The sequence below is a fragment of the Mercenaria mercenaria genome, chromosome 2 (genome assembly GCF_021730395.1).
Source record: "Mercenaria mercenaria strain notata chromosome 2, MADL_Memer_1, whole genome shotgun sequence".
Taxonomy (NCBI): domain Eukaryota; kingdom Metazoa; phylum Mollusca; class Bivalvia; order Venerida; family Veneridae; genus Mercenaria; species Mercenaria mercenaria.
Genome location: NC_069362.1, coordinates 58,325,732 through 58,340,882, shown reverse-complemented (window position 1 = coordinate 58,340,882; position 15,151 = coordinate 58,325,732). Strand labels below are relative to the sequence as shown.

Sequence of the window (15,151 nt, the reverse complement as noted above, 5' to 3'; positions counted from 1 at the left end):
TGATAGCATCGAGTTTCATAACTCTGACATGCAGTTTGGCTGAATTATACCCCATTTTAGACTTAGAAAATCCTGGTTAAAGTAAATTTTGCATGAAGTTCCCATCTCAAAAAACGAATGCAGATACAGGATTGAAACTCTATAGATGTTTTAAACTTTTAAAATAGTGTAATATTCCTGCTTCTGGCAAAACAGTTTGAATAGTCGAGGCTCGAGCATTGCTGTCTTTGGGACAGCTCTCCTTAAGAATAACACGCAACCCACAAAGATCAAAAATATTAATAAGAATATTTATAATTTAAACTCTCTATAACACATCACAGAACTGATTTAAAACTTTGTGTAAAATTTCATTAACTTAAGAACTTTAAACTATGAACTCCAGCGTCTGTCATGTTGCCATTGGAAATAAAATTGAAAACAATCTACTGGCTTGGTGTCATCTAGAACTGGCTGTAACTGAAGACATCCCGCTGTCGACAAAAAAGATTTCAAGGCGCTGAGCACTTTTAAATTCACCAGCACCTTTCATTATTTGTTGTTGTTTTTTTCTTTGTTTAATAAAAAAATCATTTAAAATACAAAATTTTCTTCAGTGACACAATATTAATACCAAACAGTCGCTCAATTATGTACCAGAACAAATCTGTTTTTTCTTGACCATGAAACAAGTGTTTTCTTTTCTGTTTTCTTTCATACCTCCACATAAAATACATTTGAACTTTTTTATGTGCGGGTTATTTTTACCATAACAGAAAACACTTTCTGTAGTTGGAGTTTCCATATTTAACATTTAATAAAATCTAAAAATTCATAAAAAAGATCATGAGTTATGTCACCTCCAAATAATTATCCACATACAATATTCCACACTTACATTTACTAGTAAACTGTTGAATCATGAATGGTCTCAATACTATACTCTTCTAGAAAAAACAACAACTGATGTTTTCTCAAATGACCCTTATCTAATTGGTAAGGAGAACTTGTCATTACATTGGATAGTTAACTACTTTACAATTTATAGGGTTCTTAGTAGTTAACAGTTTACAGGGTTAACCTAGGGTTACATTGGCCAACTTTCGCCAGGCTGTATGGTTTAAGCACCTTCTCGAGACAATACATAAAATACAAGAATGTAAATAGTTTAGAAAATAAATCAAATATTGCAATAAATGCCATTTATCAGCACGCAATTAAAAAGTCAACCAGCAATGTTCAATCACTGTGACACATGTACCGGAAACGCGAGTAGGACCACAGAACGCTGTAGCGCCCCAAAATAGGAACCTTTACGTATGAGTTACTAAGTCCTACGTAGGAGATACTATGTCCTACGTAGGAGATATTAAGTACTACGTAGAAGATACTAAGTCCTACGTAGGAGATAATAACTCCTACGTAGTACTTAATATCTCCTACGTAGGAGATACTAAGTCCTACGTAGGAGATACTATGTCCTACGTAGGAGATATTAAGTACTACGTAGGAGATACTATGTCCTACGTAGGAGATACTATGTCCTACGTAGGAGATATTAAGTCCTACGTAGGAGATACTAAGTCCTACGTAGGAGATACTAAGTCCTACGTAGGAGATATTAAGTCCTACGTAGGAGATACTAACTCCTACGTAGGAGATACTAACTCCTACGTAGGAGATAGTAAGTCGTACGTAAGACAAATTTAAATCTCTCTGCTGGCACCAGAACAAAGATTGACCAAAACTCAGCTTAATATATCGGATACTGTTCTTAATGCTACATTCATCCAATAAAATGTCTAGACAATAAACACATTGTCTTGGCTTTAAATATGTCACAGTATATTTGTTAGTAGATGCTTGTACTTCTCACTTTTTTTTTTTCACGCAAATCATGTATAATTACCATCATGGAAACACAAAAGAATACAGTTATTTTGTGGAGCGTCTTTAAGGGTCTTTTTCATTGAGTTTTATGAAAAGGATATCACCATTAACGCTACTGTTAAGTTTGTATTAGGCTGTACTTTTCAGCTTTCTAATGTGGTGCTTTGCAGTTTAAATGGCGAATGGAAACACACGTACAGGCTTAAAATAATTCATAGTTAAATGTCAAAAAGAAAAGCCTTGTAAACAGACGAACAATTTGACTGAAATAAGAACACTAAACACGCAGTCATGAAGCAAATAACATTTTCTAAAGTTTTAGCCAAATAACATGATTTAATTTTAGCTATCTCAATACATCTGCTTGTTTTCTGTTGCCATGAGTTTCAATATCTAAGAAAATGTTTCTACAGTCTTATCTAGACATAAGCAGACAGATAAGCTAGCAGATTAAATACGATTTCCCCATACATAGACCACGAGGGAAAATCGATACCGAACGCTATTGTCCAAGACAATTACAACATACACTGATGACCTCGATTCACTTTGTTAAGGACAACCTAATTTTCTCTTGTTTTGATTGTATTTATTTTAAGATATCCAATGACCATCTACATCTTAAGATGTTTGCTTAAAATGACGAAAGCCTCATCAAATGTATCAGACTTAACTAAACTGAAAAATTACAATGTATGTAGAGCTATATTCATAATTAGATGTCATGCAGTACGAGTCATTGGTTAAAACACTTCCAGTTCTTTAATGGAAAAACACATTTATATTATATACTAAGTGTATACTATTTTAAACTTTATGCATAGTACTGTTGATACATATTAACTTGTTATCTTATGTTTACATTAGCTAGATATAGTAATTGTACATATTTTAGATATGAAACTTGGGGCTAGTATACCTTTAATTATAATGGTGTAGTATTTGCTGTATTTCAGTGTATATTTTATTCTTTCATCCAGGGTAATGGCAAGTGTGTCCACCTTTACTGATTCTAACGTTGTTCTCATTCAACTTGCCTTGTCATTAACTAATTAGTCCAAATGTCTGAATTAGGGAATCTGTTACATTGCTATATTCACACTAATACCATCTTCTTGTTCAGCTCAGACGTTTGTCAATGATTCAGAATTGAATTTATGTCACACTTGTTTTTCATTCATTAATGAGTCTGTAGAATTTGGCATTCAGTAAAAATAGTTAAAGAAAATGCGGACTGAATATTGATAGAGTATTGTACAAGCTTCAAAGGGCTAACAGTATCCGCCGCAGCATGGGTTTACAGGCATATTCCGTATTGAGTTATATCGGTTCAGTTTTTTCCAATACCGGTATTACTACTGTTTTATCTCAGCATCTCAACCTGCTCTAAATATTGTTTCTATATTTTCAGACACGCTTTGTAGTTCCAAATAGCTGTATAGATATTCCGTATTAAATAAAACCAGTTTCTTCAAACACATCAATTTGTCTTTAGAATTGGGCAGTATATTAACATTTTCAGAAATATCGCGAAAGTAATAATGAAACAGTTTCAGGTGAACGCGTTACATAACTGTGTATAATATAATGTATTTTCAAGAAAACTATGTCATTATTACCAAATTCCATGTAGTCAAAATCTCAAAGTTGTCAAATAATCTTATTTTTTATTTTTCAGAAATGGAGGATTATATTTGATAAGGTTCGTAATATATTTCTTATACTCATGCATGTCACGATCCATTAATTTACCTATTTGTATCTTATACCATTTTCAGACAGTGTTTAATTCATGCAAGAGTGTAAGTGATATTGTTTGTCTGTCTTTTGTATAAGTTTTTATAAAGAGGTTCCTGTAAAGACACTTTATATTGTTGACATGATGTGAAAGTAGGAAAAGCTACAATCCTTTGATGTGTTGAGGGGGAAATGGCATAATACAAACAAATATTTTCAGACGAAAAGTACTGTTTCAATATCATCTAGAATCCACACATTTGACGTGTACAATGGACGTACATGTGTCTACTGACCAGATAGTCTATTTTCAATTCAATTTCATTCAATTTTCTATCGTTAGCCTGATTATCACCTTGGCTCGAAGAAACAAATGTAGAAATATTCAGAATTTTAGCCTGACAAAACTGTATATTACTTACCATTAGGAAGTATATGTAATCTGTTGCCATACTATGATTTCAGTACGACGAGATACAGTGTGGTGAGATCACTGTTTGGGCCCTTAAACAGCTTCTACAGGACCCTGAATTTCGGGAGATGGCTGATCCGCACGTGCTGCACGTGCTGCAGATGAAGTGTACATGTAATAGATATACCTATGTTACATATCAGGAATTTGTTAACATTGTAAGTATTAACTATGTAATACAATATCGAATTGTTGATTCTGATAATTCTTCTTTGATGTTTGACGTCCCGAACCATCATACATGGATTTATAAGGTCTTACCATACTTCAAATGCAATATACGTGTTCATTACCTGTTTTTCATAAACGATTGGTTTGCATGTTATGTAAAACTAACTTGAACATAAAAAAAACACCATTATAAAGAACAACAAAAATAAAAACAGCAGCAGCAGCAACAGCAGCAACAACAGCAACAACAACAACAATGAGATCAATGACAGTCATAAAATAATCGTAACAATAGAACACAAAATGAGTTAAATCAAAAGAGCTTGAAGAAAAAGGTCTCGGATTACAAAACTAACGCGACTGAAATAGTGTAAATTGAACCATTTCCATGGCCTGCGTACAGTATCTGAATGATTGCGACTAGGGCATGTAGATCCTAGAAATAATCCACATAGCTAAGATACTTGGGGAAATCTCCAGTTTCCAACTTATCATTAAATTTCGCTCTTAAGGTATTAGATCACTAATAAAGAACCTCCTTTTTGAAGAGTATTCAATTCCTACCATAAACCTACTTTTACTGCAATTCTTAGGGTGCGTAGGTTCAAGCCCTACTGGGACCAAATTTTTTTCTCCTTATTTTCCTTTTTTACTAGTACGATTTTACTTCTTTCAAGACTTATTATTGATTTTTTGTACAAAAATGGACAAAGATGAATCTTATAAGCGATTTCTTGGTGTTCAAAGTGAATTTGCTACTTAAACAGAAGGGGTAGAGTTACACATCTTTAAAAATATTGAGTTACACGCGGTGAAAGTTTTCTATTTTGCTTTCACTCTTAGATTATATATTGTGGAAGAAATTTAGGTAGGTTTTACATCTTCCCTAAGGTTATTTTTAAATTGAGTAAGCAAAATTCAAAACAGAAACACATCATTTGACCTTATTTTTTCAATGTTGAAATATGAATTCTGTCTCATTAAATCCGTTTACTTGAGGCACCATAGAAAAAATGATATTGACATTTTTATTTTGTGTTTTATAATTGTTTACCAATAGTTTGATGTTTCTTCTATTGAAATTAATGATAAAATGAGTTCTCTGCAAACGTTTTGGATAGTGGCTATCACTTTGAAATTTGTCTCTACTTGAGCTTGAGGAGATACCATAAGTTATTCAAAATTTATAAAAAACGGCATGGTAAAAGTTGTTTTAAATTTGCAAAATAGTGCAAAACACGGTTACCTTTCAGAATATACCAAGCAAAGGCCATTTTGTAAACATTACTATTAGTGACCTAATACCTTAAGTGCTTTCAGTCATGAAAAGTAACTCTAGAAAGCTTTCCAGATTAAAGTACTTTTAGCTCAAGTTAAAGGGTATAACTGATATTTTTCCGAGATGGATCAATTCATCGTGTGACTTAATTCTGAAATGATATGATATGAAAATTTCGAATAAGATGAAACCCTTCAACTGAAAAAGACATTAAATATCACAATACAAGGAGTCCAAGGAAATTGATCAAGACATTGAATTTATAGTAGCAATTAGCTCTATAAATGCTCATTTTCTCTTACTCTTTCTCTATTTCATTGTCTCTCTTTTTCTCTGTGTCGCATTATACAGAAAAAAACAAGGTTAAGAAAGGACAGTTCTGGTCTAAAGTAAACGGAAGCAAGTTTTGTTCAGTTACTATGCTAGCAAATGGTAATGCAGTCAAGTATGATAAGTATTCATTTGTCGATTTGGATTCGAAATATGAACATTTCACTGACTTCGCAAGGGAATCTCGGTTGTTCAGTCGCACCAGTATGTAAACATATATATTCACGATGCGATGAGAACAAGTGTATCTAGACAAAGGGGGGATTACCCGTCTCTGAGTTGTGGTGAAAAGCAAATTGAAAATAGGGACACCGCCACGGAACAGTCAATATATCAATGAAACTGGGAATTGAAACGTTTTTGGGACATGCCAGCCTCGCACTTACCCTATTTTCAACTAGCTAAACAAGAGAGTGTAAATAAACTATTTCCCCATAACATCAGCGATAAAATAAGAGACTGTATGAAGTAAAATAATGTAAATAGGGTCAGTCCGAAATATCGGTACACCAACGAACACAATAACTTGTCTGAAGTGAGCAAGAAAGACAACATTTTAGGGCACAACTAAGCTGGTTGCAAGGCAAAGTTCCTACCCTTCCGTTCGTTTTTGTACGATTAAGGGAGACTCACACTTGTGTATTCATCGCACCATCAAATAGGACTAACTTTAGAGGGTCACCAAGCATGCATCGTGCTTTACGACGTTTGTATTGTATCAATTTTAATAAGTTTTTTTTATTACAGATTTTAGAAATATTTGATTAATATACATCTCCATAGTTTATAAACTAAATCCCCAAATGATATTGGTGTGTAAGACCAAGTTTCAGAAGTGTTTCAAGGTCTGTGTTATATTTCTTTAAAAGTTCGGACGATCTGTGTAAAAAATTATCGTGAAAATCTTTCTTAGTTTATGATCCTGTTGTAACATAAAGGTTTCTGAGACTCTCGACGGACAGCTCCGTCCAGGTGTTTCGAACACTGACTTTTTCGATAGTCGTTCCAATGCGATGTCCCTTTATATTCGTTTATATGTTTGTTTTTTTCCCTTGATGTCTAGGTTACTTGTATGTGTATTAACATATACATGTCCATTGTGTACAAAACCATGCATACACTACTGTACGGGCTTGCTCAAAGGGAGCTAGCTGCTTCTTAGAACTTGGCTATTTTGGTATCATCTTTTCCATTTGGCACGGTAGATTCTATCCCCATATATTCTATATAAGAAGTACCGTCTATCCCACGCCCACCCAGTCTCAAAGTTGAAGTAAAGTCAAACTGGAAGTCATACGGATAGAAAGGTTTGTGATAAGACAGACAGATGTATTTACATTAGAATAACGTGAAGCCATGGGTATAAATTAAGAAAAATACATAGATTGCCACCGAACCCTTCAAAATGATAATAGGATATGACCATTAGCACACAACATTTATGATTCCTCTCGTATCCATTTCTATCTTACAAACTAACGTCCCATGTATAACTCTCCAACAGTTCGCAGTGCCTTTGCGACCAGTGCAGACCAAGATCAGCCTGCACGTCCATGCAGTCTGATCATGGTCTGCACTGGTCGCTATTCAGTCAGCACATTTTCAGTGAACACCCCTTCGAATAATAAATGGCACTGTCTCTTGGAACTGACACAGCAACGATACTGATTACAAATGTAGAACATTCTAGGTTTCTTCATCTTATCCTGACAGGCGCTGACAATCATGTTATTATATGTTCTTTATGGGGATGATAGGATTTCAAATGTAAACTGACATTTAAGTCAGGGAAGTAAAGATTCCGCTGACACTGGTGTTTGCACGAGAAGCGTTTGACTGGAAAATTTTGTATATACGAGGGTTGTTCAAAAAGTAATGCAGATGGGTCTGTATTTTGCAAACTACGCTCATTTTGTCAAAAATTCCTATTTATTTTAACAACGTAATTTCTCGACTACTCGTTACATCAGCGAAAAGTTGGCGGAATTTTGACCCCTATATTCGGGTATATATTAAAGTCACTAGACATTCAGAAAAGGACAAAAGCATTTCTGTATATTTTGAAATGTTTTAATCAAACTCCCATTGAAACAGCTTTCTTGTTTTGAAAATGATGTGTGTTTTTGGGGTGTTATTGTTTCCTGCATTAATTTGTATTTCAGTAGTCAGTATACATATTTTAACCTTAATTTTCACTCTTCCGAACTTCAGTCCCAGTGTTGTTTTTTTCAAATACTGCAAGTCTTTCATTCCATTAATTTCCTTCGAACAGTCCAGTTCAAGTTTGCGTATCTTTCTATTCTACGAGGTACATACGTTTAGAGTTAATGTCAACTTTGAGTGTGCTATCTCTTTACGAACATACAGACAATGCCTGCCGAAAATAAAAAAAAATGATTTACAAAGACACAATTACATAATTCCACTTTTGGTCTATACATAATGAAGCTTAATTACAATAATGCCATCCAAACAAAGCTTTTGAACCAGATCAGCTGGCAAATCAAACTCCATTTTGCTGCTATTGAGTAGGACAATACCGTATTCAAACTTACGTAGCAAAGATATTTATCATTTCATTTCGTTGAACTTTGTAATAATGATAAGAAAAGCGTCAGTCTTTATAATATTATATTCCAGCACTTTACCTAAGTTAAAAGATCAACAAATGCGAACTTTGCTTGCATTTCTAACACCCCTCGTATAACCATATCATCAATCCAACACTAGATGCGAGCCTTTTTATTCGGAACGAATAATGATAAAGTTTGGTGTGAGAAAGATATAGATGCTTACTTATTGAATCTACTTACTGGAATAGATACTGAATTACAATAGACAAAGCTTTCCTTTACGACTAAAGGAGACGAATTATTTCTCTGTTTGAGTAATAAACGCACTGTTTATACCACCAAAAGTCTGATGTTTTGATGTATCCGCTGACGATCAATGTTAAGTGACAAATATAAATAAAAACAGTCGTCAATGTAATCCTTGAAGTTAACGTAATGGAAGACTTCTGAAATATTTTTTCTTTACACTTTGTTTAAATCTAATTCGTCCTTTAATTTATCAATAATGATACAAATTAAACAAGATCGAATGCGAATTCACACACGACCTGGTAATCTATTTTGTCAAACAAGATAGCATATGCCAGATATGCAAGTCTGACTAAATAATACCATATAACGGAATAGTTAATTTGGAATAGCAGACTATCCATCTGTATGGCGTACCATTTGGGTCAAAAGTAAATAGATAGACCAAGAAGTATTAAAATTGTATGTGCATGTACAATTATATACGTACTATTTTATACCTGCAGGTACATATTTGATTTGTACTTGTTGGTATATGTTTGTACCTACAGGTGTACATTCCGGTACCTGTAGGTACAATTTTAATACTTGTGTATCTTTTTTTCTTTTAACCCAAATGATACACCATACATCTGTATTGTTCTACTGAAAGGCGATAAAAATGGATCAGGAAAGTAGAATTAATCGTATTTGAAACAAACTAACTTTGTGATCGTTGTAGACAGTAAAAATAATTCAATAAGTTACACAATGGCAATGCCAGCTGAAATGCATAACTACAAATAGAAATTTATTTACAAGTGTCACATATTAAATGTAATAACCAGGGAATAAAAATACAATTGACCAAATAGAGACAGGTCTCATGATGAATGCCTTATCATTATAAATTCCTCTTGTAGGGTCAGGTAACAGCTGGCAAATGCATATAGTTCTATCGGACAGGTTCGGCCCGATTCTCATTATGACGATACATTACAATACAATACAATTTTCCATTGAGGTCAATGAATGATAAACAGAACGTGTTGAATAAACCTAGCGGTTTGACCAACTCGTGGCTTGGCCCTATGTTATTCGTTCGACAATAATGACAGAAGTGATTATGAGGAAAAACGAAATATGTATATAATTTCATTTAATTATGGTCTGAAAACAGTGGCTATAAAGAATAGTTTGTATCACTACTATTGATTATTCAGCATTAGTTTACTATAGCACCATTTCTTCTTCAGATTATTCCTCAGCGACCACTTAAATTCAGCAAAACTTCGAAGAGGAGATTTTATTTTTTATGTTCCAGTAGGATAACGATTTTTCACAGAGTTATTGCTGTTCGATTATTCATCATTAATAGAACTGTAGCACCATTTCTTGTCCGGAATATTCCTCGCAAACCACTCTCTGGAATTCACTGAAACTTCACAGGAGCTCCATTCCCAAGAGAAGATTACATTTAATCGTCATGTTAAATCCATTGAATTTTCATTGAGTTACTGCCCTTTGATTGTTCAACATTAGTAAACTATAGTATCACCCTTGTCCGTAGTATTACCAGCAATCATTGGCTGGAATACAACAGCAAATATTCATAGAAGGTTTCATGCACAAATTATTTTCATGTTTGCATTTCTTAGCAACCACTAGCTGGATTTCAGGAAAAAATACAGGAAGCTTCCCCAACATATAATATTCATGTTTCGGTCTGATAAATTTTCACTGAGTGATTGCCATTTGCATGATTATTCATAGCACCATTTCCTTGTCCGGAGTATTCCTCAGCAACCACTCGCTGGAATTCAGCGAAATTTCTTAGAAAGTTTTCACTCTCCTCTCAAGAGTAGATGCGCATAATATTATCTTCATGTTTGTCTTACTCAGCAAGCACAAGTTGGAATTCAGAGAAAAATCATAGAAAGCTTCAATCACAAGAGGAGATTCACAACTGTGTTCATGTTTCGGTCTGATAATTTTTCAGTGAGTTATGCTTTTTGATATATTCAGCATTTGTAAACTATAGCGTCATCCTTATCCGCAACCACTGGTTCGAATTCAGTGAAAATTCTTATGAAGTTTCACTCTCAGTACAGTGCAAATTAACCTTGCATATGAATATTATAAGCTCGTGACAGATGTCCATATTCTGCCCAGTCGATGAATCCCGCTTTTGTGCTTTTTATTAATACTTCGGGGAGCATCCATTGTTGTAACCAATATTTTCCTGTTTTGTAACTTTAAACATATATATTTCCTCCTACACAGCAATAGCAGTAAAAACATCAATACATCACTTTAAATGAATATTGTCTCTGTAAATGCAGTTAAATGCTCAATATATTTTATTCCAATCTTTCCAATGATTTTGAATCTGACAACAAGATTAACTCTATCTCTATGAACATCTTAATAGGGAAAATATTATGAAATATTTACATACAGGGGTTTCAATTTTTCCCTTTAGCAAAGACATTTCCAATTCATGTATGCATTGTTAATATATGAAAGAAGAAGATGTCTTCAATTACACAATAGAAATCTATTCAATGCAAGATCATAGACTTGTTAATTATTGAATATCAATATGTAACATTTAACCTTTTTCCCATATAAAACTGAGATACAAAATAAATTTGAAACTATGAAAAATAAATGTAAAAAGACGGTTACTATTACAATATAATTTCCTAATATAAAACGCTACATATCGTTACAAAAATATTGCTTTGAAAAACAACGTAGAATTTAATTGTTAGGAAGAGAAATAAGTTTACAGTTGACTAAGAAATGTTCATATCATTGCGTTATTAAAATTTCAAAATATTTCCAAAATTTTACTTTTTACATTCTATGCAGGCTAAAATGATTTACAATCTCATGCACATAGTAATTTAATTTGTCTGCTTTTATGCTAGGGCTAGCTGTACAAAACCTCGTGTCATCAATCAGATATTTTCCAAGATAGAGAATAATTCAAATTTAATTCAAGTTGGAATGCAGCATACTCACAGACTTTGAACATGTCTCATCCATATATGGCAATGATTTCATTCTTGCAACGTGTATTCAAATATTTTGATCTTCACTTAATATACAAAAAAAGAACAATTGCTGAGTCGAAAAATGGGCAAAACCATGTAAATATACAAAACAGAGTTATGGAATCTGCGCAGTGCATGCCAGATCATCAAAGTGGACAAGTGTGCAAATTCGCAATCATATGTATGAAACTACACAATGTTGTACCTCGTATATGGTTCCTCAAATCATTCGAGCGCGAAATTCTGTCAATAGCATATATATGAGATCTCTGACATTGAAATTCAAACTCCTGTTAAAATACGTATATAATGAGATGATTATGATTCCGAGATGAAATGTGGCAGTTTCGAAGCACTGAATAAAGGTTATTTTGGAGAATAGTTAGAATTAGAAATTATGTATCAGCATAATTGATCAATAACCTTATATCATTATGTCGTATAAAAAGACAACTGTTCTTTTTAAAACCATTACAGGCTCAAAGTTCAAGCATTGCGAGGATGTTTTATTATAAGTTTAGTTTGGAATATATGTAGGCACTCAACACAGTACTGTGCTTTATGCATTAAATCTGCTTAATGGAACACATATTGAATTCAAAAAGATAACTTTTTAAACGAATAAATCCCCAAAAACTTGGAATAAGTATTGTTTTCTAGTCCTTTGGGATCATAGAGTCCATTCGGCTTAAGGTGTTGCTAATGAGCGTGAAGGATGTTGTACCTTTCATGAATTGATTCAGTTATACTGTGTCTACTTTTGTTTCTCATCTTTTTAATTCTTGCATACTATTCTTCCAAATGATTACCTTATGGTTTTTATTCAATATATAAAATAAAAAAAGTGGGAAAAAGCTCCACAGGTCGCTCAAGTATAAGTATTTTCCTTAATTAATAATTGTTTTAAGACATTTATCAAGTATTCCAAATATGAGCCGTGCCATGAGAAAACCAACATAGAGGGTTGGCGACCAGCAAGGATCCAGACCAGCCTGCGCATCCGCGCAGTCTGGTCAGGATCCTTGCTGTTCGCTAACAGTTTCTGTAATTGCTATAGGCTCTGAAAGCGAACAGCATGGATCCTGACCAGACTGCGCGGATGCGCAGGCTGGTCTGGATCCATGCTGGTCGCAAACCCATTATGTTGGTTTTCTCATGGCACGGCTCATATGTATTCCTCTTAAGACCTGGTATTTTTTCCTACGGTTACTGATTATACAAGACAGATGACCCTTATTATTCTCTCACCGTTTAATAATGCATTAGTGCGCGTTGGGGTTTGCAATACAGGGAAAACTAATCTGACAACACATTTTAAGTGAATAATTACTTCTGAATGAATAAATCAAATCATTGCCTCTTTCATTAACAGAAGAATGTTGTTGTCTTTGAAAAGGTTTCAGGAGTTTAAATAATTTATTAAGACACACAGTAGCAGTAGCTTTTAACAATAACACGACAATTCAGTTCAGTGCATTATTAGTCGCCGGTAAAAACCGGCGACTATATTTGATACGCTTTAGGATTCTGCAGCTGGTAGGAGAAGTTATTAAACAGTTACTTAGATGTAACATTATAAATATATTGTAAATAAAAGAAAAATATGGCAGTTAATGAAAGGCTTACATAAAGGAATTAGGAGCTGAAAATTGCATAAGATTTTTATTATTTCAAAAGATAGCTTTTTTTAGGAAAATAGGAAAAAATGTATAAAGAACTTATCCCTATCCTGTTCAGCCGTAAATAAATTAGAGATTTCCAGCGAGCACTGATTGGCTGAGTCTTTACCTGTGTCTACGTCACGCTGCGTATATTTAGAATATACTCGTTCTACTGCAGATGAAAAAAAGATCTACAAGAGCTCATGTAAGACAATGGAAGTAACACAGTTTAAGGGCAAATTCTGTGACTGTCTGTTGACTGTAAGACAATGGAAGTAACACAGCCTATAATTTTTGGTGGCTGCTGCCACTAGTGTCAAAATGTATACTAAGTTTGAGAAATCTTGTCAGTTCTTAAGACCATCCTAACAACCAAAAATAGTTCCAGGCTTTCCAGAGAAACAATTATCTACACAACGTGCAGAATATGCAATGCTACAAGGTATGCTTTAATACCAAGTTAATGTAAATTCGGCAGCTAAAATCAACATAAACTAAAGGCAACGTGTTAATTAAAACAACCACGTGTATGAATACAAATATGCAAATTTATGATCACGTGAATAAACGATGACCTCTGGAACGATGATATTTAGCTATTGATTGTTCCTTATCATCGTATCATACCATAATACTGTCCTAGAGGTCACGTAGCTTATAACATAGAAAAGGTGGAAACCTATCCTGTGAATCCAGACTGACAATTTTTGATTTTTTTTCTACCCTGGGGAAACCTGTTTCCTGACCGTAGTGTCACATGTATAACACCCGAAATATAAGACTTTATAGGCATACAGACACTAAATAGAAAAATGGCGCGAAAAAAAATGGTAGTCGCATAATGGCGGACACAAATAGTCCTTAGTTTTTTGCTCTGTAGAGCTATTTTCCTTATTTTCTTTGCATTTTTTTTGCTAAAATCACATGACAGATCTATCCTTGACATGTAGGTAGCATTTTCATAATGAAATAACATCATGACAAAATTTTTCATGGAAACTTAGATCATACACCACCAGTATAATTTGGGGTCTCATTTTTTAGCTGATTTTGCAGTTTGTGTGTTTGACTGAAATTATTTTTCTTACATCAAACATGACCCCCACTTTTCTTTTGATTTTTAGTTAGCGCTGACAATATTCTTCAAGAAAATGTAAGTTACAGAAATTTAAAATGGGTCCTGATGTGTGCTGCGGTCATTGGAAATAGGTCAGTTTTATATAGAATAAAGAACAACAACTATTTAGTGTGTTATAACCTACATGATAAAGAACGATGACTTCCGATAGCAATAATCCATGGCTAAAAATAGAAACGGAGTTTCAACGGAAAAGACACATCACGAAGATTTCCGAACATTTCCGATCCATAGACAATACCAATTTTTACCTCCCATAGCTTTTCCAGCAAGTTTTAACAATTTTCAAATATGTCAGAATAAACTTAAATGTTCGTCATAGCTATCAAATTGTAAGATATTATATTGATGCAACCCTACGAATGTTGACGGATTTTCGACAGCGTTGTCTCGTTTTCGTTTCAAACACGCGAAAATATGACCACACGTTAATTAGGCTACTTATAGAAAATCGATAATCAGCAGTGACATGGATTTCCTCTGGCGTTGATACTATCAGAAACTAGATGAATGATAATTAGCGCACATTTAGTTGGATCTTTTATGTATAAATACACATGTATTAGATATAATTTCGTCTGACAAAACACGAATTATCAACAGAACAGAAAAGAATAGAACAGAACAGAACAGA

General features: G+C 33.7%; 1 protein-coding gene across 2 annotated transcripts in view; it reads left to right on the top strand.

Moving 5' to 3' along the window:
* Positions 1–15,151, top strand: part of LOC123564034 (rhomboid-related protein 3-like) — a 54,964-nt gene that overhangs the window by 7,896 nt on the left and 31,917 nt on the right. For both annotated transcript variants that reach the window (XM_045357286.2, XM_045357287.2), the window contains exons 2-3: positions 3,548–3,571; positions 4,072–4,236. In XM_045357286.2, the coding sequence (XP_045213221.2) occupies positions 3,548–3,571; positions 4,072–4,236 (189 nt within the window). The remainder of the gene's footprint in view (positions 1–3,547; positions 3,572–4,071; positions 4,237–15,151) is intronic.